The sequence below is a fragment of a genome (assembly GCF_019968955.1).
Source record: "MAG: Porospora cf. gigantea A chromosome Unknown PgA_NODE_132_length_35342_cov_351.424, whole genome shotgun sequence".
Taxonomy (NCBI): Eukaryota; Apicomplexa; class Conoidasida; order Eugregarinorida; family Porosporidae; genus Porospora; species Porospora cf. gigantea A.
Window position 1 is genome coordinate 1 of NW_027151381.1, and position 19,618 is coordinate 19,618.

Consider the following 19,618-nt stretch of genomic DNA (forward strand, 5'->3'; position numbering starts at 1 on the left):
ATCAAACGCGCTTTGCTGAAGCTGGCGAGAGCCTCCGGGAGTTGATGGAGTCCGCGGAGCTCGGGCGAGTTCCTTTCATTGTTCTAGGAAACAAGATTGACCTGCCGTCCGCTGCTAGCGAAGACGAGCTACGACAGGCTCTTGGTCTCTTTTCACACAACACGTACGGGCGGGAGAGAGTGGGTGAATCCGAAACTCGACCTGTCGAGGTGTTCATGTGCTCTGTCGTCCGAAGAATAGGGTACCAGGAAGCCTTCCAGTGGCTTTCCCAATTTTTGAACTAGCAGTTTGGCTCGTAACAAATGAATTAAGATTCTGTCTAGCAATGGCGAAACAATACCAGTCTTCACTTGTGACGATAGAAGGTCAAATCGATGATATCAAAGGCTCAGGAGTGTGTTTCTCGTTGGGCAGAACCGTCAGCGTTCCTATCGAAACGAGGCTCGCCTTGACGCCTATCACTCCCTCCCTCCGGAGCAACCCCAGTGTTGCATGTCGATAAGGACGTACTATCGAGAGATTCGGCAGCGGAGGCTCATCGCGCTGAGGGACCTCCTGAGGGACCTCCTGAGGGACCTCCTGAGGGACCTCCTGAGGGACCTCCTGAGGGACCTCCTGAGGGACCTCCTGAGGGACCTCCTGAGGGAGCTTTTGCGTGTCGGCTCGAGGTGTGTGGACGTTATCGAAATTCCTCGACTCATCAGCCTTCTTGAGAGAGGGAGCGCGAGAGGATGGGCGAGCCTTCCGACGCCTCCTTTTCCTCTCTGCCGTAAGGCCGCCGGTCTTGGAGCTTGACAACGCCGACGGCTCCTTTGCCGACTTGTCCGCTAAACGTTGGCGTTGGAACATGACCGACTTCAGCCGCCGTTGTGTGGAGTTGGAGTCTGTCATTGTGCTCGAGTGGAAGAAGGTAACTGGGAGCTCCGTGGTGCCGTAGCCGCTCCCCGTCAGTAGATGAGGATCATCTGAATGAACGAATCGGGACATGTGCTTCACCAGCTCATTGCGTGTTGTTAGGGGCAAGTGAGCGAGTTTGCAGTGGCAGGCGGGGCTCGAGACGGCCATCGAGGCCACTGGATGGTGCTCAGGGTGAGGGGCCAAGCTCATTAGGAGTCGGTTTGAGGTCGCATGGGTGTCGTGCCAAACGATGGTCGCTGCAAGTGAGGCGCACGCTCTTGCAGCCAGCAGGTTTCGAAGCCCAACCCGCCAAGGATCACTATCCGGCCAAGACACCCTGCCCAAGAGGGTGTCCAGACCAGGCTTTTGCTCAACCCAATTCGTCATGTGGCCGAGGGTAGACTTTGCATCGGTGGCCTTGAACTGGGGAATGAAGGACTCAATGGGAGGGTCTCGGAGAGGAGACGGTGTACCTTCCTCGGGTGGGCTGCTTCCTTCATGTTGGAAGCATTGGAAGGCTTTCGTGACGAAATGGGCTACGTCCTTCACGTTGTCGAAAACTTCAGAAGTGACAACACACTCGACTTCCCAAGCGCAGAGTTCGGGGTCCAGCACGAAGGGTCTCTCCAGCGACGGCAACGAGATGCAATCGCGAAAGGGAAAACGGTCACTGACTTCCGAGAACTTTCTGCCGGACAAACCGAAGGGATTAACCAGAATTGGCCACCAGCCCAATTCCCGCAGCGTCGAGGGTTCGAAGTCGTGCACAGGAGGACCTTCGAGATCACCTTGCAGCTTCTTCCAGCCAGCCTTCAATGTCTTTTTTGACATCACAACTTCGAAGTCCAAATGGTCGTACTGTCCCATGCGGAAAAACCAGCACCGCAGGCCTTGATACGTCTGTTGAGTGAAGTAGTACGCCAGCCTAAAGTCGGCATCACCGTTGGTACGTATCGAAAGTAGCCTTAAAGCCAGGTGAATCACAGTGCGTTCAGCGAAGGAGAGTCGCAGTCGTCCTACAAAATCTCTCGGGCCTCTATCTATTGACAGAAGCATGAGCAGCATCGACATATCAACCAACGTCGTAGTCATGAGCTGCTTCACTGACAAGGTCTCCGCTTCCATGGCAGCATCCAAGAACAGCCAGCGAGCCGATTCAAGATGCGGCACGCCACGCATGCTGCAGGACTCGCGGGCGTACTGGATTCTGTCTGGCGTCGTGAGGAATTCAAGAGGCATGGGACTGTTAATCTGTGTCTTCAGGTTGTCACACAAGTGTAGCATGTAAAATCCGGATAGACGATGGAGGACGTCCACGTCAAAGGTTGACAGATCGCTGTGTGTGAAACCTTTGATCTCTTACGGAGGGAGCCAACGGAGTGGGCGAGCTTCCTGGCCCTCTAAGCCTTGCAACCACATGGCACCCAGCCCTACAACGCAAGCGAAGAGAAAAGCTTTCTGCGTAATGTTCATGGGCAGGCCGTCGTAGTAGAACTCTAAAAGTTCTGTGGGAGGGACTAGTGATCTTAGGTCAGAAGGGCCAACTTCAATTAGGTGATGGGACTTCCAGAATCTAGTTAGTGTGTCCAATGGGGGTGCAGCAGTTGAGCGGTCGGCTCTCAGCAGACGCCGACTGGAACAGAACTTTTCTGTATCGACAGACGCATGCGGTTCGTAGCCAGAGTCCTTCCGCCCTTGAAACGATTCGCATCTAGCTTCCTCCGGCTGATCTCTGGCGTTCAGAGCGGCTCCGGCTACCGATTGGCGCAGTGCAGAGGTGAAGAAACCGAGAGAAGGCGCGTTATAACGTATCGCCATGATATAAATACACGAAAACGGCACAGCTATAACATACATATTGCAAAAATCATCTCCAAGTACTTGACATAGTTTATGTCCAAGACTACGTATCTAATCATCTTCGATCCCTTGAATTTCGTTCTTCGCTTTCGCATCTGTTCGTCTTCAACAAGTCTTAAGTATTTCACCTCTGTTCTTAAGAGGCTCTCCCAAGAGGTTCTGGCGGGGTTGGCTTTTTGTTCCACTTCCGGCAACCAGGCTTAGCGTCCTGGATTTACAGCCCCCTGTGTCCATCAACTTTTTGGAGGCAGCACTTCGTTACAGCCACTCACACGGCTTCAACCTGCACACGTCGTTGTGGCTGATCCCCAAGCGCACGATGGTTGCTGCCGTGCAACCCACTGCCCAAAACCCAGAAACTGCGGCTCGCAACCCAGAGCAATTCTTGGTTGTGCAGACCGAATGTCGTTGAGAGCTATCTCCACGGAAGACGGCTCCCAAGAGACAGCGCGGCTTGACGCTGTGCTTTACCATGTTCGCCACCTCTGCTGTCGTGCGCCCGGTAAACCGTACTTAGTTGGGTGCGACTACACGAGATCTGTTTTGTGTTCCAGGAGACGTGTGTTTTGTGTTCCAGACCGAGATGAAGGCCGTGATTGCTTACTGGTTCACGACCCGCGACCACGACAATGACGTACAGAAGAGCTGGAGAGCCGCTCGAGGGCGCGGGAGGTGGTAGGTGTCGATGGCCCATCGCAGGGCCAAACTTCCGAGCTGGGTATGGCAAGGTAGTATGTTCGAGGTCTCGAGGAGCCGTGTTTGCGCTAGGTCACTCATTGTTGTTATGAAGAGATAGTCTCGTGATTACTAGTGAGATATTGCGATTAATGGAATTGGATGTCAAACCCAGTTTAATGCATTACACGTCGCTTAACAAGACCTTCTTTGCTTTACAGAGCGAGCACGTAATGCGCAACCGGAGGCGCTTCGGAGGCGCTACTCTCGGTGAGCAGTCCGATTGGAGCCGTACGCGGCTGTTGGATTCACCACAGGTCGAGATCGAGATGGGAACGACGGCGTTGCCTCCCCCGTGGGCGGATACGCTGGGCTCAGTGGCGGCCGACGTGAAGCAGGTAGAAACAAAACTTGCAACGTTGCAGGGTACACAAAATCGACGACTGATGAAGATTTTCGATGAAGGCGCTTCCGTGTCGGAGAAAGAAATCGAAACTCAGAGTCAAGCAGTCGTTCGCCTGCTGAAACGGTTGGAGACGGGCGTCTTTTCGATTACGGAAGGCCTCGCGACCTCCAGCGCTCGCGAGCAAATCTACAGGAAGAACGCACAGAAGCGGTGGGCCAAGGAGCTTCAAGGACTGAGTACCCAGTATCGATCTGCACAAAAGAGCTACATGGACAAAATCAGGTTACGCACAGCCTCCCCAGCTGTATTTGAATCCGACGCGCCAACAGCACACTCGGGATACGAGTCCAGGCTGCAGACACAGCAGCCCGTGGTGGAGCGCCGCACTGATGAGGTAGCCCGTCTGACGGGCACGGTGAAGGAGGTGCACCAGCTGTTCCAGGACATGGCCTGCCTCGTGACTGAGCAAGGAACAGTCCTCGACCGTGTGGACGCTAACATCGACTTGGTGGTGGACCGGGCGAAGCAGACCAACCAGCAGCTCAAAAAGGCCGAAGAGAACCAGCGGTCAGGGCTAGCAAAAAAGGCCATATGGTATCTAGGCGCCGCTGATGGGTTACTGGTGAGGCCGAACCTGAGTATTTATACAGTGCTTGGCCTTGGCCGCAAAGCTCACTGCACGGCATTTAGCGAAGAAAGCTGTGAAGAAAGCCGTAGAATCTGTGTTTAGCGCATAATCAAGCCAAGATCTTGCCCAACAATGCGGTCATGCTCTCCTCGGATTGCATGCCCTGTAAGAATCGCTCCATCACCGGACCCTCCACTTTTTTTATGCTGCTCAACTTCATGATTCCCAGCTGTCGTTTGATGGAATCGAAAGCAGGTCCGTTGCTCCACAACTCTTCTACAAGATCGTCCAGACATAAAATGCCGAAAGTTCCGAGACGGTTCTCGAGCTCAATGTTGTCCTCGATGGCATCACACATATCGCTTTTGAGTCCCGTCTTGTCTTCGTTTGGTTCAAACTTGCTGGTGTCTATCAAAGTTGCAACCTTTGAGAACAGCGCGCGAAAATGTTGGGGGCCAAGGTAACCATACCACAAAAAATTGCTGATGGGGTGCAGCAACGCGCGGCTTTCGGGCGTGTTGGGAACGATTGTGAACTGGTTGGAGGCGTGGATGCCTAGGCGGTAAAGCGCGGCACGTACCGCGGCAGGAGCGTGCTTACGGCGGTTACGCACTACGATAAGCGCGCGCGCACCGAACTGGGATTCGGGGAACGGGCGGGCGCCATTGACCCGAAGTTGCCTCTCCCTGTGCTTCCTCACGTCTGTGAACTTCTTTCGGCGTTGTGCGTCCTTAAGGATGTCTTCCAGTCGGATCAACTTGTTCTTGTCAATGTGCTTCTTTGCACGCACAGCAGTCTCACGGAGGCGTTTGGCCTGAACCGCTCTCCTTCCAGTCTCCCGGTCTCGATTTTTAAGGAAACTTTCCTGAACCTCCAAAGCCTCCCCCGGCACAGCAGCCTCGTAAGTCTCGTCAAGTACGTGCTCGTGGCCCTTGGGGACGGGGAACTTCTTTGACAATGGATCCCAAGTTCGTACAGACATCGGAGAAAATGGAGAAATAGGCACTACACTCGAACATCACCACAAGGAGCAGACAGAACACGCTTTACATTTCCTAAACACCAGCAGTGTGCAGCAGTCTACGAAACCAGGCACCCAGAATGTCCGCACACACAGGTACCGCCGACGCAGATCAGCCGACTGGTGAGTGCACGGGGACCACACCACACAGTGATCACAAAGGAGAAGACGGACTCCCTGCCGTATCTGTACCTACGGGATCTTCCTCGGAGCGACGAACTGCAAAACCAGCTTGTAAGGGTGCTGAAGCACAAGAGTAACGTCACAGGAAGTGACGTAAACTTTGAAACCTGTACACAGAAGGCCGCCCAGATAACGCGGCTCATCGCCAATGGATACCAGGCTGCAATCACCCAAGTGGAGTACGATTCGCCAGAATTGGGCGATACAGACCTTATAACCCAATGCAACGTTCGAAATTACATGCCTCAGCAAGACACCCAGTGCGAGATCTTGACGAATCGGAAGAATCTGCACTTTGAGGCGTTCCCCCTGGACACGTACTGGAGTGCCGCTGTCAAACCAGTCGCCGTTCCGGAGGCGGCGTTTGACCGCTTCACTGGAGCTTTTGTGCGCGCTGCCCGATTTTGGGGATGTGCGACTTCATAGTGATTATGAGCAAATAACTGCCAACCATGAGACGTCTGTCAAGCTTCGACGTCATATGCTTTGATGCCGACGACACGTTATGGGTGAATGAAACCTTCTACCGGACGGCAGAGAGGAATTTCTTGGATCTGATGAGTGAGTTTACGAGTCGAGAAGAGGCTGCAAAGCTCTTCCTGTCACTCAACGTGGCGAACTTGTCAACCTACGGATTCGGCGGCAACGGGATGACGCTCTCGATGATGGAGGCCGTCACCAAGATTATGCCTGACGCTGTGCCGACCTTTGTGATTTTAAAGATCCTCGAGGGGCTTGAGTCCATTCTCAAGAGCCCTGTGGAGGTATACGAAGGCGTAGAGGAGAGTTTAAAACAGCTGCAGCTACAAGGCTGCAGGCTGGTACTCGCGACAAAGGGCTGTAACCTCGACCAAGAACGCAAGGTCGCAGCGTCAGGCCTTGCACAGTACTTTGAACACGTGGAGGTCATGACTGACAAGAAGGAGTCCAATTACCATGCTCTCTTCCGCAAGCTGCGAGTGGACCCGCGGAAGGCGTTGATGGTGGGCAATTCTATGAAATCAGACGTGCTGCCGGTCATCGCTCTGGGAGGTTACGCTGTGTATGTGCCAGCGGACTGCACATGGGTCCACGAAGACGCACCACCACCGGCGAGCTGCGACCGCTTCAGTGAGTTCAAGTCGGTGAAGCATATGGTAGACAGTCTGTTCTAAATAAAATCGCATTCATTGGGGCTCAGTCGAGGGCACGTGGGTCTTCCGTAGGACGGTCCTACACACGTGCCCCACTTTTCCGCTCGAGAAAGTCGCAGGTCGTAGGTTCGGCGACGCACGGTTTCCTGGAAGCGGACTCGTCTGTTGGGTGAGGCAGGCGCCGCAGAGAGAGGCACCGTATCATCGGCCTCGAAGTCCCAGTCGACTGAACCAGCGTAGTCAGCGTGTGCAGTAGCGGTATGTGAGATGAGGTCCGGCCACCGAACAAACACTCTCGAGCATTGCGGACAGTGTACATGTGGCGTGATAGTCTGTGTCACTGGAGAGAGCAGACTGTGTCGCATATAAGTGGGCGATGGAGTGTCGGCACTAGCGTCAGCCAAACAACGCACGCCTCGCTTGCGTCGACGTTCTACTTTGGGCGTGAGAGGACGTGCAGGGACCTCCATTGCTTCCTCGTGCAGCAAGACTGCGAAGTGCGCCTGCGCCAGCGGGTCGTCTCCTAGCTGCCTGCAATAGTCTAACACTACGCTCGGCGTGATGTCGCTCGAACCTGTCACGCGACGCACGCATTCACCCACGCCAGCGCACTCACGGCAACAGACGAACACGGTGAACCCTCCCACGTGTTGCCTAGTATTAAAGTGAACCGCCTCGTAATGAGCTGAAAGCCGCTGCCATCGCCTAATTGACAGATCGCTTATGCCTCACACAATGAACGTCGGAGGACAGAGAGGACACCTGTAAGTGTTGGCTGTCATCGCCAGGTCGGGGTGGTCCAGTGGGTGCCGAATATCAATGGGGAGACAAGGTCGGAAGACAGACATGTATACTCTGGGAGCGTTTAAATTCCAATTTGAAATGACTCAGCACTTCGATTACTTCGTTATCGGAGGGGGTTCTGGAGGCATTGCTAGTGCGAGAAGGGCGGCCACCTACGGAGCCAAGGTGGGCGTGGCTGAGTGCTCCCGTTGGGGGGGGACTTGCGTGAACGTTGGGTGCGTCCCGAAGAAGATGATGTGGTGGTGCTCTCAAGTCCGAGAGTTCATCGAGGATTCGCACCATTATGGCTTCGAGAAGGTGGAGCCGAAGTTCTCCTGGGAACACATGAAGATGCGAAGAGACTTTACAATCAAGCGTCTGAACGGCATTTACACGAACAACCTGGAGGGTAGCAAGATTACCATATTCAACGAGTTTGCTGCGTTAGTAGACAACCACCGCGAAGGACCCGTGAAGGTGAAGGTCGGTGAGAACATCATAACTGCTGACCACGTGCTGATTGCCTCGGGCTCCGCGCCAAACAAGCTAGGCGTCCTAGGAGAGGAGTTGACCATCAACTCTGACGGCTTCTTCGCGCTGGAGAAGCAGCCGAAGAAGGCGGCTGTCATCGGAGCTGGCTATATTGCTGTGGAGCTTGCAGGTGTGCTGCAATCTCTAGGCACCGAGACACACCTGATAGTCAGAGGAGAAACTGCCCTTCGAGGGTTCGACGATATGCTGAAAACCAACCTGGATGCTGCCATGAGACGGAGCGGAATCACTATGCAACCAAACAACACCATCAAGTGGTTTGAGCGTGTAGGAGATACCGTGACGGTGAACCTCAACAGTGGCGAGGTTCTTTCGGGATTTGACTGCGTTTTGGTGGCCACTGGCAGGCACGCCCTAACCAAGAACATGAATCTGGGCGCCATGGCTCTGAAGCCGTCCGGCCACATAGAAGTGGACGACTTCCAGTCCACGAGCGTGCCTAAAGTTTACGCTCTCGGTGACGTCTGCGGAGAGGTGCAGTTAACTCCGATGGCCATTGCTGCAGGCCGACGCCTGGCTGACCGACTGTTTGGAGGCATCCCTGACGCAAAGGCTGACTACACCAATGTGCCGACAGTGGTTTTCAGTCACCCAACCATCGGCACGATCGGGATCACCGAGCGAGAGGCACGTGATAAATTTGGTGAGGACGTCGTGGTTTACAAGTCGACGAGCGTGAACCTGTACTATAGCGCCTTTGACCAGCTGCCCAGTGAGAAGCCCAGAACCCACATGAAGCTCGTATGCGTCAAACCTGCGGAGAAGATCGTAGGGTTGCATGTCATTGGAGAAGGCGCCGACGAAATGCTGCAAGGTTTCGGCGTTGCCATCAAAATGGGCGCTACTAAGGCCGATTTCGATAGTGTGGTCGCCATCCACCCCTCAGCCTCGGAAGAATTTGTGACTATGTCTCCATGGGGTCTGTGTTCTAACTGACGTCTGAAATGAGCCTATGTGTTTACTGCCCCACATCCATGAATAACCAGCGTGAAAAAGGTGAATTTGATTATAGTATGTCACAACCCAACGAGTACGCTGACACCAAGGACTATGAGGAGGTGATTGAGAAGTTCGAGGATCTCAACCTGAAGGAGCCTCTTCTGCGCGGTATCTTTACCCATGGCTTCGTGAAGCCGTCGGTCATCCAACAGAGAGGCATCAAACCCATGCTCGACAAGCATGACATGGTTGGTCAAGCCCAGTCTGGAACTGGAAAGACGGCCACCTTCGTCATTGCGTGTCTCGAGATGATCGACTACAATCTGCAGATGTGCCAAGCTTTGATTCTTGCGCCTACCAGAGAACTCGCCCAGCAGATCCAGAAGGTTGTTATTGCTCTTGGAGACTACCTTAGCGTCATCTGCCACGCTTGTGTCGGAGGAACCGATACCCGCGAGGACATGAAGCAGCTCAGCAATGGCGTGCATATGGTCGTAGGTACTCCTGGACGCGTCTTCGATATGCTCGAGACCCGCCAGGCTTTGAAGCTGACGTACCTGAAGATCTTCGTGCTCGACGAAGCCGATGAGATGCTCTCGCGTGGGTTCAAGGACCAGATCAATGACATCTTCCGATACTTGCCTCATGATGCCCAGGTTTGCCTATTTTCGGCCACTATGCCAAGCGATATCCTTGAGCTGGCTGAGAAGTTCATGAACAACCCCAAGCGTATTCTGGTAAAGAAGGATGAGTTAACTCTGGAAGGTATCAGACAGTTCTACATCGACGTTGACGAGGAGTCTAACAAGTTCTCTACGCTGTCTGATTTGTACGAGAACATCACGATTGCGGCCTCCATTATCTACGTGAACTCTCGCAGAAAGGCTCACCACCTCGCTGAGGAGCTGACGCAGGACGACCATACTGTGTCTAAGATCCATGGCGACCTCACCCAACCCGAGCGCGAGAAGGTCATGCAGGATTTCCGTAACGGCGCCTCCAGAGTGCTGATTGCCACTGACCTACTTGCACGAGGCATCGACGTGCAGCGCGTTTCGCTCGTCATTAACTACGACCTTCCCCCCTCCATGGAGAACTACATCCACCGCATCGGTAGATCCGGTCGATTTGGGCGTAAGGGAGTTGCTATCAATCTGGTCACTCGCGACGAGATGGATTACCTGAAGGAGATTGAAAACCACTACAATACCCAGATCGAAGCCTTGCCCAGCAACTTGTCTGAATTCTTCAAGTAGTCTGACGGCTCGTGTCAAATCCAATAAAGTGTTGCAATGTGCAGTTATCCAGTGAGATGTGCTCTCATCCTCCCTCCACTATTAACCACGAATAAAGTATACAGTGTTGCCTGACGTTACTTCGAACAGGCGTCGGTCACAGCCGCGCCAACTTCTAGCTGACGTCTTCTCCCCACTCGACGAGTCGACACCTACATCACTCAGTCAGGGGTGGTCAACCTACCGACCTGCTTCTGTAGAGTTGCCTGTGGTGAATTGGACAAATGAAGTCGTGAGCTACAGGGGCGGTACGCAAGGCAGTGGCACGAGACGTGGTGCATCCAAGCCGGTACGCGGCACAACCAGATGCTAACCGCCAAGGGTGTACTCGACGCGATGTATGCCTCGTATCCCGGCCAGAAGTCAGTGACGCTGGAGGAAGTGCTGGTGGTCAATGACGCAGGGGACGCGAGCCTGGCCGACCTTAGAGCGCTTCTTCTGGACATTGATCCGGTGCCGCACGTCTTCGCGAGGAAGCAAGGGATTGTCGTCTGCCTGCCTCCCGTCAGAGCACTTGTTTTGGTGGACCGAGTTCTGCTTCTGATCAAAGAACCCATACAGGAGATAGACAGCTTCGTGGTTGAGTTGACGACGCTGTCGGATAAATTCAGCTGCCTTCATCGGTTTTTCGACGCCCTGAACTCTGGTTCCGGTGACCGGTCGTGGGAAGACGACATGCGGCGGTTTATACGTGGTTGTACGTTTTCTATAACAGGGTTTGAGGCATGCTGTTTGGAGATTCTGCTTGAGAAGGGTTTCCAGGATATTCTCTTTGAGCTAGAACAGCTGGAGGCTGAGTTTGTCGAGGAGCTGACGCTGTACCGTAACCGGTCCCTTTTTGACACTGAGAAATCGCAGCGGTTGCAAGTCTACGAAAACTGTGTTAAACGGTTTGAAGCTCGACTGGGCTACATGCGCCAAGCCTTCGACGAAATCCTGTGGTCGCATTGCAAACTACGAAACTACAACCTTCTGGAAGCTGCCTTATGGCGACTACTGGTCCAAGATCCTCGCCCCCAGATCAGCGATGAGCTGCGAGAGGCGATCGCGGCACTCGTGTCCTCGATTGTCTGTGATCCGAACCGAACTGGCACGCGATTAGACGAGTTCCTGACGTTTTTCGATTCACTCCTAGATGGGTTTTCGAAGAGAGTTCGAGAAATGCTAAACAACCTCGACCGCATTGTGACGACTACCGTACGGACTCGCGCCAAAGGAAGGGAGGCGTTGGCTCTAGTCGACCTCGTTGCAGGACTCGTGTTGTTGACTGCTGGCATGGCAAGCTATGTCAGTGGAATTTTCGGCATGAACGTTGGGGAACCTGTCTACGATATGGAGGCAGTTGGCGCCGCGAAGTTCTGGTCGGTGTTCTCTCTCTTACTAATTGCCGGTTTCTGTTGTACGGCAATTGTAATTCGGGACGTTCTCATTGAAGGCAATGTTTAGGTGCTGTTGCTGTGCTCAGGACACATCCACAGAGAATGAATTAACGACTGATGCGCTGGTGGGCTATGAATCCCGAGCCGATTCAGACACACCAAACAGGAAGCACCGTTCTTGTGGAGCGTTCTGCCGAAAAGGAACGGATAAAGAAGCTAGTGAAATCTTTCGTACAAGAAGCACGTTATGGCATCGAACTCGAAGTCTCGGATGGTGATGGCAAGGTTGTCCACCCTGCAGTCTTCCTGTTAGATCGCTGCCTAGAAGTGAGAGTTGCGGGTGTTTCGAATCAGTCCTTTGAAATACAGAACCAGACTACCAAGACAAGTGCGCTGTACAATTTGAGGAGCGTGTCCTCAATTCGTCGAGGCTACGAAATTGTGGCGTTGCGAAAGTCTTTGCAACACCAGGCAATTCAGCTTGACATGATAGATGCGCCCTCACTGGTTCTCCTCGTGGATAATGTGGGGTTGTTCGAGAAGTTCTACTCGTCCCTGTCAGTACTGCGTTTTTTTATAACTTCCGAGAGATGACTGCCAGAATCTCCGGCATTTTTGGATGATATATGGTCCCGTGCCGCTTCACCTCCTCAGATGTTCTCTGGCAACAGTTTTCACGGACGCGTCTGGCGTCGACACAGTGATGGAATACGGATGCGGGAACGGGCAACTTTTGGCTCACTTGGGCAAAGTAGAGGGCCTAGGACTGATCGTGGGTGCTGAGGTCTAGCAACAACCAGCTTGGGGTTGACGTGGTTGCCGCCGTATTGCAGAGGTCGTATGGGACTTCTACAGGAGCTCTGTGCGTGCGTCATTGCTCTTGGTCGAGTCCAACGCAGCTGCGCCAAAACCGCTTGGAAGTGAAGCTGTATCACGGTGACATCCTGCAAGCGCCACCACAAGAACTTGTGGACAGATTCCACCGCGGCGCTCTTATTCTTCAGGAAGTGTGGGTCTGGGGGGATCGGTGAAACAGAATTGAGCATCTGAAGCCAACGTCTCTCAGCACGCTCTCGAAACGGATTGCCGAGGTGGGGCCTACCCACCTCTACATCAGTACGCCACACGTGAATTTCAACCCAATTTTTCAGTTGGAGGGCGAGTTCAGGGCCAAAGACCACGAGTTCGAGTGGACAGAAGCTGAGTTCTCTCAGTGGTTGGCCAGTCATTTACCTGAGTATGAAGGTGTCGTTGTAGGTATAGGCTTCCAACGTTGGAGCCGAGCCGGCTTCGACCCACTGCACGCAAGCCCCTGCGATCCCGTTCACAGCATTAGTTTCCTTTACGACTCCATCAAGCACCCAAGCCACCTGTACCAGGTCCGCTCCGACGCTTGCGAGGTCTGGGACCCAGTGGTCGATAAAAAACGAAGGTGGCTGATTAGCCTTGGGTTCCAGCTTGAAGACTTGGTCCTCGGACCGCGAGAATTCAATTTGTGGTGTCGGTACGGCCCTGCAACTCAATCGGCGCTGTTAAAACGGCAGACAGGCTCGTTGAGGAAGATGTCGTGTGAGGGGTCATCGTGGTCGCTTGTAAAGAGCATAGCAGTACCGTCCGTAAAGGATATAGACAGAGAATCCGAGCTGCTGCGACAGATTCGACGAGTGTCCAGCATCCTGTCTCCACGGATCGAAGACATATGGGACGACGCTGCAGTGCGGAATCTCGCGAAGAACTTTGAGGAGGTGCGAAGCATCGTCAAGCTTCTCCAGGCTTAGTGGAACAGAAGGGCCCGTTGCGTGTGGTCGCCTGTATCCATCATCAGATCCAAACGAAACGTACGTTCGTCACAGTAGCTTATTGCTTTGGGTAGTAGTCGCCGGAGTAGCCGGTGTTGCAGTATGAGATCCTCGATCGTGGGCACCCGGAGCATGTGTATAGACTTTAAGTGGTGATTGGGGAACAATGGGGCAAGTTCGAAGGTAGACACCCGTTCGTGGTTCGAGTCGCCAACGGACAGAATCGAAAGGGAAGAGGTGTCTCCCTGCTCACTCTCAGCAAAGTACGTCAACGTCTCCTGAAGAAACGTTACCCGTTTCCATTGTAGGGGGTCATTGGAGAAGGGTTCTGTGTGCAGTTGTCCAACGGCTCACTTCCTCTTTTCTTCGCACTGATCTTGGGTATGCTTCGCACGTCTTCATAGCAGGCAGGAAGGAATGACCTGCAGGAGACGTCCACCCAGTCTTGACTCCCGTTCGTGATGATCATCACGGTGCCCAAGTCCCTGGATAGGTTCAGAGTCAGCACGACCTCCTCGCCAAGAGTCTCGAGCAACGTCTTCATTTCTGGAGTGATATCCTGTGGAGGCCTCGGTGGAGTTTGCGGCTGTCGTGGAACAAAGTTTTCTCGACGTAGGGCTGTGGTGGCAAGCAGTGTATCGTCCCAGTCAAAGATGATGAGTTGGCCACTCTTAAGGGAGGGACCACGGAAGCGCTTCGGATCTGGTTCCATCGCTGGATTTCGCTATATTTGCGTGGCTAGTGGATTCGAATTCTAAGGTGCTCAGAGAGTTATTTTTTGGGTTAGGTGCGCAACGCGAGGGAAATGTAGATGTTTATGACGTCCTGTGGCTGGAAACTTCGTAGCATGTTTATCTGGCGCCGTTTGATCTGGGTTCCTCGCACTAACAATCGAAAATTTTCCGATGTGGGCCCCAGAGACACCTCAACGTGGGTTTATTACATTTATTACGCAAGATGTCCAAGAGCAATCAGCTGATCCAACGTCTTCTGGAGGCTGAGGAGGATGCCGAGCGAATCGTGAAGAGAGCACGGGACAACCGTGTGAAGAAGCTGAAAGAGGCTCAGGACGCGGCGCAGGAGGAGATCGAGTACTACCGCAAGAAGGAAGAAAAACGCTTTCAGAAGGAGTTCTCGGAAAAGTATGGCAATGAGGCCGACGAGGAAGCCTTGATTGAGGAGCAGATTAAGAAGGAGATCGATCTTGTAAAGAAGGATTACAAGGTCAACCACGAGGCCGTGGTGTCGTTCCTTGTGAGGAACTGCGTCAACGTCAACGTGAAGTTGTCTCAAGCCGAGTTGAGGAGAATAGAAATGCACTTCAAGCGAGTAGCTGCATAAGTCTTTGGTCTTTTGGAATCAACATATTTATGCTATCTGCCATAATAATAGTGAGGATGCGAGCTAGCTGACGACGAGGTTTCGCCCAGCGGTCAACTTCTAGTGTACCGTCTGTTTCGCGAGCATTTTGGGCGAGGATTTTTGGCAGCACTCTCCAGACGTGTGAGGAATATGCTCTCTTTGGACACAGCTCGCTCACTCTCGTAAAGACGATGCTGCCCCTCCAGTATATAAGGATTCGGAGGATCGCGAGCTGCACGTGGTTTGCGTTCAAACAGTCGTGTTGATTGCAGGACTGGTGAGGAGGAACCCAAACGTATCCTGTGTGATTAGTGGACTGCAGGGCCTGGTAGAGTGCCTGACTGCAGTTCTTGACACACCAGCGCTGACTCCCGCAGGGATAATACAGAACGGTCCGTTGGTTATGGAGGTCCTAGATGCCGTATTCGACCACGGTCATGTGCAACTCATCGGCGTGGAGACCCTGCGCAAGAGCCTTGCCTTCACAAAGGACAGCGTCTGGCAGACCCCAGGTCAGGCGGAAGGGCTTTCTGTCCAGGTTACGGGGATGGTGTCGTGGCGCCGCCCAGGCCTCTCATACAGCCAGAATCGGCTGTATGTGGACTTGTTCGAGCTTGTTTCGGCAACCATCAGCGCTAACGGGGAGCTGCTGCAATCTGAGGTGCGGGGGCGAGCGGAGGTCAACTGCAGGCTTTCCGGCATGCCAGAATGTCGAATGGGTATCAGCGATCGGTTGAAGACGCCTGGCGACGAGCAACCTGAGCAACTGAACGCCACCTACCATCAATGCGTCAAGTTGGAGAGGTTGGATAACGAACAGTCAGTGGTATTCGTGCCGCCTGATGGCAAGTTCACCCTCATGCAGTACACCATTCATCGCAATATGGTGCTTCCGTTCACATGGGACGTGCAGTACAAAGGCGATGTTCGGAAAGGCTCACTGGAGGCCGAGTTGCGTATCTGCGCTCGAGTCTTGCTTCACAACGCTGTGGTGCTCGTCCCAGTCCCGCCTCAAACTCTCCAAGCGTCTGAACCAATAACCACTACGAGCGGGTCTGCACGTCTGGACACCTGTCGACATGCCGTCGAGTGGCGAGTCAAACGCATGACTCCGCAGACAATCTACGCCATCCGGGTGGCAGTCAACGTGGAGGACAGCGACACTCTATGGCCGCTGCCTCGACCGCCAGTAGTGTTCAAATTTACGGTTAGCTCGAGGACGATGTCTGGCTTCGCTATCCGTTACCTGAAGGTGCACGAAGCCTCCAATTATAGAGCAGTCAAATGGGTACGTATGCAGAGTCAAGTAACATGTCATCGAAGGTTCATCGTTGATGTAACGCGGGAGGTCTAGTGCAGTCGATCCATTCGACTCATGCCAGACTTTTCGAGGGCAGAATACCGTCTCTCGAGGTCAATTTCAGTGGGAGTGGTCTTGCGAGATTTCAACTGTGCGAATCTGTCGTCAGCATTGATGCAAGGCCCAACCTTTTTTGGTACTCATCGGCGAGTTTTCCCAGCTGAACTTTTGTCGTCGCTGCGAGAGTGGCGGCTTGCTGAGTTACAGTACACATCACATCACACCTCACACAACTCGACAATCTTTTCTCGGTGAGACTGAAGGTTCATGACCGAAATTGCCGGCACGAATTTCATCGCGCACCGATTCCCACAATTCAACGGACACATCACGCCGGGAAGATCCTCTAAGCAGACCGCATGGAATAGGCACCACGGTTCCGTCATTGTACTCCAGCACCCTGACGTTTCGGTCAGGAAAATGTACAACGAATTCTCGCCGTACTCCGACGGGCAGGGCGGCGGTGAAGTGGTTCATGTTCACGCACGACTCGGCCGGGTTGCAAGTGGTCTGATTGGTGGACTGACCGCTGGCACCAGTGAATTCTGTCCCAGTTGTGGTGGTTGTCACTGGAAATGGAGGAAACGTCCCCGTGGACACTGAAAAACCAGTTGTAGGGAACGTGAATGTGGGCGGAGGTACCGTAGGTTGGGTGGGCAGCGTGAATGTGGGAAGACCAGTAGGGGGGATAGGGGAAAATGTCGGAGGGCTCACTGTGGTCGTTACGAATATGTCTGGGGCGAGAGTATTAGGAGGTAGCGGATCAGGAGGTAACGGTGGAGTTAGCGGCGGTAGCGCTGCGACAGCGCACCCTACAAACAGTACGAGTTTTCCTTTCATATCACTGTACAATATATAGATTACCTAGCCGACATACATGCCGACATACATGAACTACGCATTCATTTACACCTTGAAAACTTCCTCACACATGTTTCCCTGCTTGAAACAAATGCTCGCCAGCTTCACTGAAAACGCCATCCTTATCAACAAAGGACCACTGCACGTTGGATCCGTATTCCGCTATACCTTCCAGCATAGCCAGTGCGATCTTGTATGTCTCCTTGATAGGGACGCCTTCGTGGCGGTAGATGCTGCCAGATATCAGAGGAACCCGAACGCAATCCACGGGGTATTCGGAGACGGAGTTATGGGTCTCTATTAGGCGTGCCATGTTAACTCCGAGGAGTTTGAGCTCTAGCATGTAATCTTGGAGTGAGATGCCTCGCTTTCCATTGGGGCCTACCACGTATAACATAGCGTACTCGGGGGCCACCGCGGGGTGGAGAGATTTGGGATCCTGGAGAATGCTCAGGCAGCAAAACCCAGACGACGTCTTAGGGTCAATTGGAGCGATTGCGGAGGCCTCGAGTACCGGTGGGCAGCGTTTTTTTGCGTCGAGAGGAAAGGTCTTTTTGAGTACCACGTCCTCTACGGACACCTCCAAGTCCTTCCATATATCCTCGTGAATCTTCTTATACACGTCAATCTTCAACCCATTCTTCATCATGTGAATTCCGAAGGCTCCATTCAGACCACTGTATTTGTTGTCCGCCACGTGCAGCACCGAGCTGCCCGCGTTGGTGTTAGCGGTTCGCTCGGGGCCTGGTTCGGCGAGCATGGTGTGGAAGGCAGGAGGAAAACCTTTCTCCGGCGCCTTCTCAAGCTGGATTCTAGGAATGTCGACGGGAACGTCCACAAAGTCCTTCGCTACCCGATCCTCCTGGATTCGATGCATCTGGATGTCCGCCGTAGCAAGGGGGTCCTTCGTGTTGCTATCCAAGACCGGCGACTCTACACGGATGACTCGGTGGTTCCGGTCAACGACGCCGAGTCTGGCGTTACTTGGCAGCTCAAAATCCACAGGTTCATCGAACTCATCAATGACGGGAATATGCTTCTTGGGGCGCATCTCTGCTCCAAGCTGGGTCGCCTCACATGTTGCAGGGCGTGTTTCCACATCAATGCATTGAGTGTTTACACAGTCTGTGTAAAGGGCAGCGTTGTCGATTGCGTCCATGTCAAAGATTTTCAAGTATGTCTGAGAGGTGATATCGGTGGGGTCGGGTCGTGGTATGCGGAGCGTTCCGTTGGCGCTGATGGAGGCCACTAGGGCCAGATTTGCGGAGCCGTCCTGATCAACTGTTTCTAGATTCATATTCGAACAATTTAATTGATTGCACCTGTCACCTAAGAACAGGTCCGTGAGACAGATCGTCGAATTCTGCTTTGTTTTCGATGTACCAGTCGTGGAGATTCATAAGTCGCGGCTTCTTACGTATCAGAATTGCCATTTTGTGAAGGTTGTTTAGGAAGGGCACCACCCGCCATACCCGTATTCGGGGGTACTTTGGAGGGGGGCTTAACGACGCCAGACTGACCCACTTCGTCGACTCGATTTCCTTCCGGGTGTGTGGATGGCAGACAATATCTTCGGGCAGGCCAGGTACGACGAACAGCTTCACAGACTGACCCTTTGCCAGAACTTCTATGAACATGTCTTCATGTATGAGCGTCCGTAGATTCAGGCTGAGCTCCTCAAGCATCTCGCGAACGGCACATTCTCTATCGGTCTCACCCTGCTCTATTTTCCCCCGGGGGAACATCCAGTGCTGCGAACCCCACTGCCGAACCATGATGACCTTGTTGAGCTGCTTGTTGAGCAGAATAGTGCCTCTGCGGGGTATGTGGCGGTTGTAGCACTGCCATACGCAGTAGAGCTGGTCGAAGTGGGAGCATTGAGCCAGTGGAAATGACAGCTGCTATTAGAGACGCAAGGCAGTCACCGTAAGAAGGGTTCCGAAGGCACGGAAGGAAAGCCGTGGTAGCTCGCTTTTGTGGTTATCCACCCAGAAGTCGTCATAGAAAAAAAAAGCCTTCTGCAGTTGGAAGTAGAAGTGAAGCGTGCGGCTGAAGTTCGGTGGCATTCCCGCAACAAAACGCATGTAGCAGTCCTCCAACGCCTCCCTCATCAGGCGCGAGTCTGGAATTGCTGACAGTTTCTGCTTGTCCTTCAGCTGGCGTATACTGGGAACGACCTCCCTCAAAGACGTAAAGTCTCCCGAAGTCGAAATTGACGCGCGTCGAGCCCGGCTTGCGATAAGCCGCTCAAAGTCAGTGTTGTCGTACTCCTGGTCTCCCCAGTACCATCCAGTATCGCTGAACTCCGTTTCCGTTGCCGACCCGGCATCTGAGGTCGCATCAGACATTGAGCACCATGAAGTGTCTGAAGCCTGAGATAAGGCTCCTGAGTCCAGCTCGCTGACGGGAGTAACAGTAACGGATACGCCCTCATACGCAGCGAGGAGCGTATTTCCGCCCCTCGAATCCGCCATGCTTAAACGCG

The 19,618-nt window shown here is 53.4% G+C and overlaps 15 protein-coding genes across 23 annotated transcripts; 9 read left to right on the plus strand and 6 right to left on the minus strand.

The window, feature by feature from the left end:
- Positions 1-44: 44 nt before the first annotated feature.
- KVP18_004230 (uncharacterized protein) lies at positions 45-284 on the plus strand (the record flags this gene model as incomplete). The annotated part of the gene is made up of 1 exon (XM_067956647.1): positions 45-284. One exon carries the CDS (start codon positions 45-47, stop codon positions 282-284), a length of 240 nt encoding a protein of 79 aa, XP_067813057.1.
- An 82-nt stretch (positions 285-366) lies between these two features.
- Positions 367-2,715, minus strand: KVP18_004216 (uncharacterized protein; the record flags this gene model as incomplete). 3 transcript variants are annotated; one of them, XM_067956619.1, is made up of 2 exons in its annotated part: positions 367-2,233; positions 2,261-2,715. In XM_067956619.1, the coding sequence occupies 2 exons, from the start codon at positions 2,713-2,715 to the stop codon at positions 367-369; spliced, it is 2,322 nt and encodes a 773-aa protein (XP_067813031.1). The 3 variants fall into 3 exon arrangements, with proteins under 3 accessions (XP_067813031.1, XP_067813030.1, XP_067813032.1); XM_067956618.1 differs by lacking the exon at positions 2,261-2,715 and having other exon boundaries at positions 367-2,181; XM_067956620.1 differs by lacking the exon at positions 367-2,233 and having other exon boundaries at positions 2,257-2,715.
- An 869-nt stretch (positions 2,716-3,584) lies between these two features.
- Positions 3,585-4,568, plus strand: KVP18_004234 (uncharacterized protein; the record flags this gene model as incomplete). The annotated part of the gene is made up of 1 exon (XM_067956653.1): positions 3,585-4,568. The coding sequence occupies one exon, from the start codon at positions 3,585-3,587 to the stop codon at positions 4,566-4,568; it is 984 nt and encodes a 327-aa protein (XP_067813063.1).
- Positions 4,569-4,575: 7 nt separating this feature from the next.
- Positions 4,576-5,448, minus strand: KVP18_004225 (uncharacterized protein; the record flags this gene model as incomplete). Its single annotated transcript, XM_067956637.1, has 1 exon — positions 4,576-5,448. The coding sequence occupies one exon, from the start codon at positions 5,446-5,448 to the stop codon at positions 4,576-4,578; it is 873 nt and encodes a 290-aa protein (XP_067813048.1).
- Positions 5,449-5,567: 119 nt separating this feature from the next.
- Positions 5,568-6,096, plus strand: KVP18_005231 (uncharacterized protein; the record flags this gene model as incomplete). Its single annotated transcript, XM_067949628.1, has 2 exons — positions 5,568-5,610; positions 5,639-6,096. The coding sequence occupies 2 exons, from the start codon at positions 5,568-5,570 to the stop codon at positions 6,094-6,096; spliced, it is 501 nt and encodes a 166-aa protein (XP_067813066.1).
- A 26-nt stretch (positions 6,097-6,122) lies between these two features.
- Positions 6,123-6,824, plus strand: KVP18_004226 (uncharacterized protein; the record flags this gene model as incomplete). Its single annotated transcript, XM_067956638.1, has 1 exon — positions 6,123-6,824. The coding sequence occupies one exon, from the start codon at positions 6,123-6,125 to the stop codon at positions 6,822-6,824; it is 702 nt and encodes a 233-aa protein (XP_067813049.1).
- An 861-nt stretch (positions 6,825-7,685) lies between these two features.
- KVP18_004219 (uncharacterized protein) lies at positions 7,686-9,074 on the plus strand (the record flags this gene model as incomplete). The annotated part of the gene is made up of 1 exon (XM_067956627.1): positions 7,686-9,074. The coding sequence occupies one exon, from the start codon at positions 7,686-7,688 to the stop codon at positions 9,072-9,074; it is 1,389 nt and encodes a 462-aa protein (XP_067813038.1).
- Positions 9,075-9,151: 77 nt separating this feature from the next.
- Positions 9,152-10,333, plus strand: KVP18_004235 (uncharacterized protein; the record flags this gene model as incomplete). Its single annotated transcript, XM_067956654.1, has 1 exon — positions 9,152-10,333. One exon carries the CDS (start codon positions 9,152-9,154, stop codon positions 10,331-10,333), a length of 1,182 nt encoding a protein of 393 aa, XP_067813064.1.
- A 345-nt stretch (positions 10,334-10,678) lies between these two features.
- On the plus strand, positions 10,679-11,818 carry KVP18_004229 (uncharacterized protein; the record flags this gene model as incomplete). Of its 2 annotated transcripts, none has more annotated exons than XM_067956646.1 (1): positions 10,679-11,818. In XM_067956646.1, one exon carries the CDS (start codon positions 10,679-10,681, stop codon positions 11,816-11,818), a length of 1,140 nt encoding a protein of 379 aa, XP_067813056.1. The 2 variants fall into 2 exon arrangements, with proteins under 2 accessions (XP_067813056.1, XP_067813055.1); XM_067956645.1 differs by having other exon boundaries at positions 10,709-11,818.
- Positions 11,819-13,313: 1,495 nt separating this feature from the next.
- On the plus strand, positions 13,314-13,529 carry KVP18_004224 (uncharacterized protein; the record flags this gene model as incomplete). Its single annotated transcript, XM_067956636.1, has 1 exon — positions 13,314-13,529. One exon carries the CDS (start codon positions 13,314-13,316, stop codon positions 13,527-13,529), a length of 216 nt encoding a protein of 71 aa, XP_067813047.1.
- KVP18_004218 (uncharacterized protein) lies at positions 13,526-14,262 on the minus strand (the record flags this gene model as incomplete). Of its 2 annotated transcripts, XM_067956624.1 has the most annotated exons (2): positions 13,526-13,878; positions 13,905-14,262. In XM_067956624.1, 2 exons carry the CDS (start codon positions 14,260-14,262, stop codon positions 13,526-13,528), a joined length of 711 nt encoding a protein of 236 aa, XP_067813036.1. The 2 variants fall into 2 exon arrangements, with proteins under 2 accessions (XP_067813036.1, XP_067813037.1); XM_067956625.1 differs by having other exon boundaries at positions 13,840-14,094.
- A 245-nt stretch (positions 14,263-14,507) lies between these two features.
- Positions 14,508-16,266, plus strand: KVP18_004221 (uncharacterized protein; the record flags this gene model as incomplete). Of its 3 annotated transcripts, XM_067956631.1 has the most annotated exons (2): positions 14,508-14,804; positions 15,082-16,266. In XM_067956631.1, 2 exons carry the CDS (start codon positions 14,508-14,510, stop codon positions 16,264-16,266), a joined length of 1,482 nt encoding a protein of 493 aa, XP_067813042.1. The 3 variants fall into 3 exon arrangements, with proteins under 3 accessions (XP_067813042.1, XP_067813040.1, XP_067813041.1); XM_067956629.1 differs by lacking the exon at positions 15,082-16,266 and having other exon boundaries at positions 14,508-14,891; XM_067956630.1 differs by lacking the exon at positions 14,508-14,804 and having other exon boundaries at positions 15,316-16,266.
- A 231-nt stretch (positions 16,267-16,497) lies between these two features.
- Positions 16,498-17,112, minus strand: KVP18_004231 (uncharacterized protein; the record flags this gene model as incomplete). The annotated part of the gene is made up of 1 exon (XM_067956648.1): positions 16,498-17,112. The coding sequence occupies one exon, from the start codon at positions 17,110-17,112 to the stop codon at positions 16,498-16,500; it is 615 nt and encodes a 204-aa protein (XP_067813058.1).
- Positions 17,113-17,197: 85 nt separating this feature from the next.
- Positions 17,198-18,430, minus strand: KVP18_004223 (uncharacterized protein; the record flags this gene model as incomplete). Its single annotated transcript, XM_067956635.1, has 1 exon — positions 17,198-18,430. The coding sequence occupies one exon, from the start codon at positions 18,428-18,430 to the stop codon at positions 17,198-17,200; it is 1,233 nt and encodes a 410-aa protein (XP_067813046.1).
- Positions 18,431-18,458: 28 nt separating this feature from the next.
- KVP18_004217 (uncharacterized protein) lies at positions 18,459-19,607 on the minus strand (the record flags this gene model as incomplete). 3 transcript variants are annotated; one of them, XM_067956623.1, is made up of 2 exons in its annotated part: positions 18,459-19,031; positions 19,059-19,481. In XM_067956623.1, the coding sequence occupies 2 exons, from the start codon at positions 19,479-19,481 to the stop codon at positions 18,459-18,461; spliced, it is 996 nt and encodes a 331-aa protein (XP_067813035.1). The 3 variants fall into 3 exon arrangements, with proteins under 3 accessions (XP_067813035.1, XP_067813033.1, XP_067813034.1); XM_067956621.1 differs by lacking the exon at positions 19,059-19,481 and having other exon boundaries at positions 18,459-18,908; XM_067956622.1 differs by lacking the exon at positions 18,459-19,031 and having other exon boundaries at positions 19,038-19,607.
- Between the last annotated feature and the right edge of the window lie 11 nt (positions 19,608-19,618).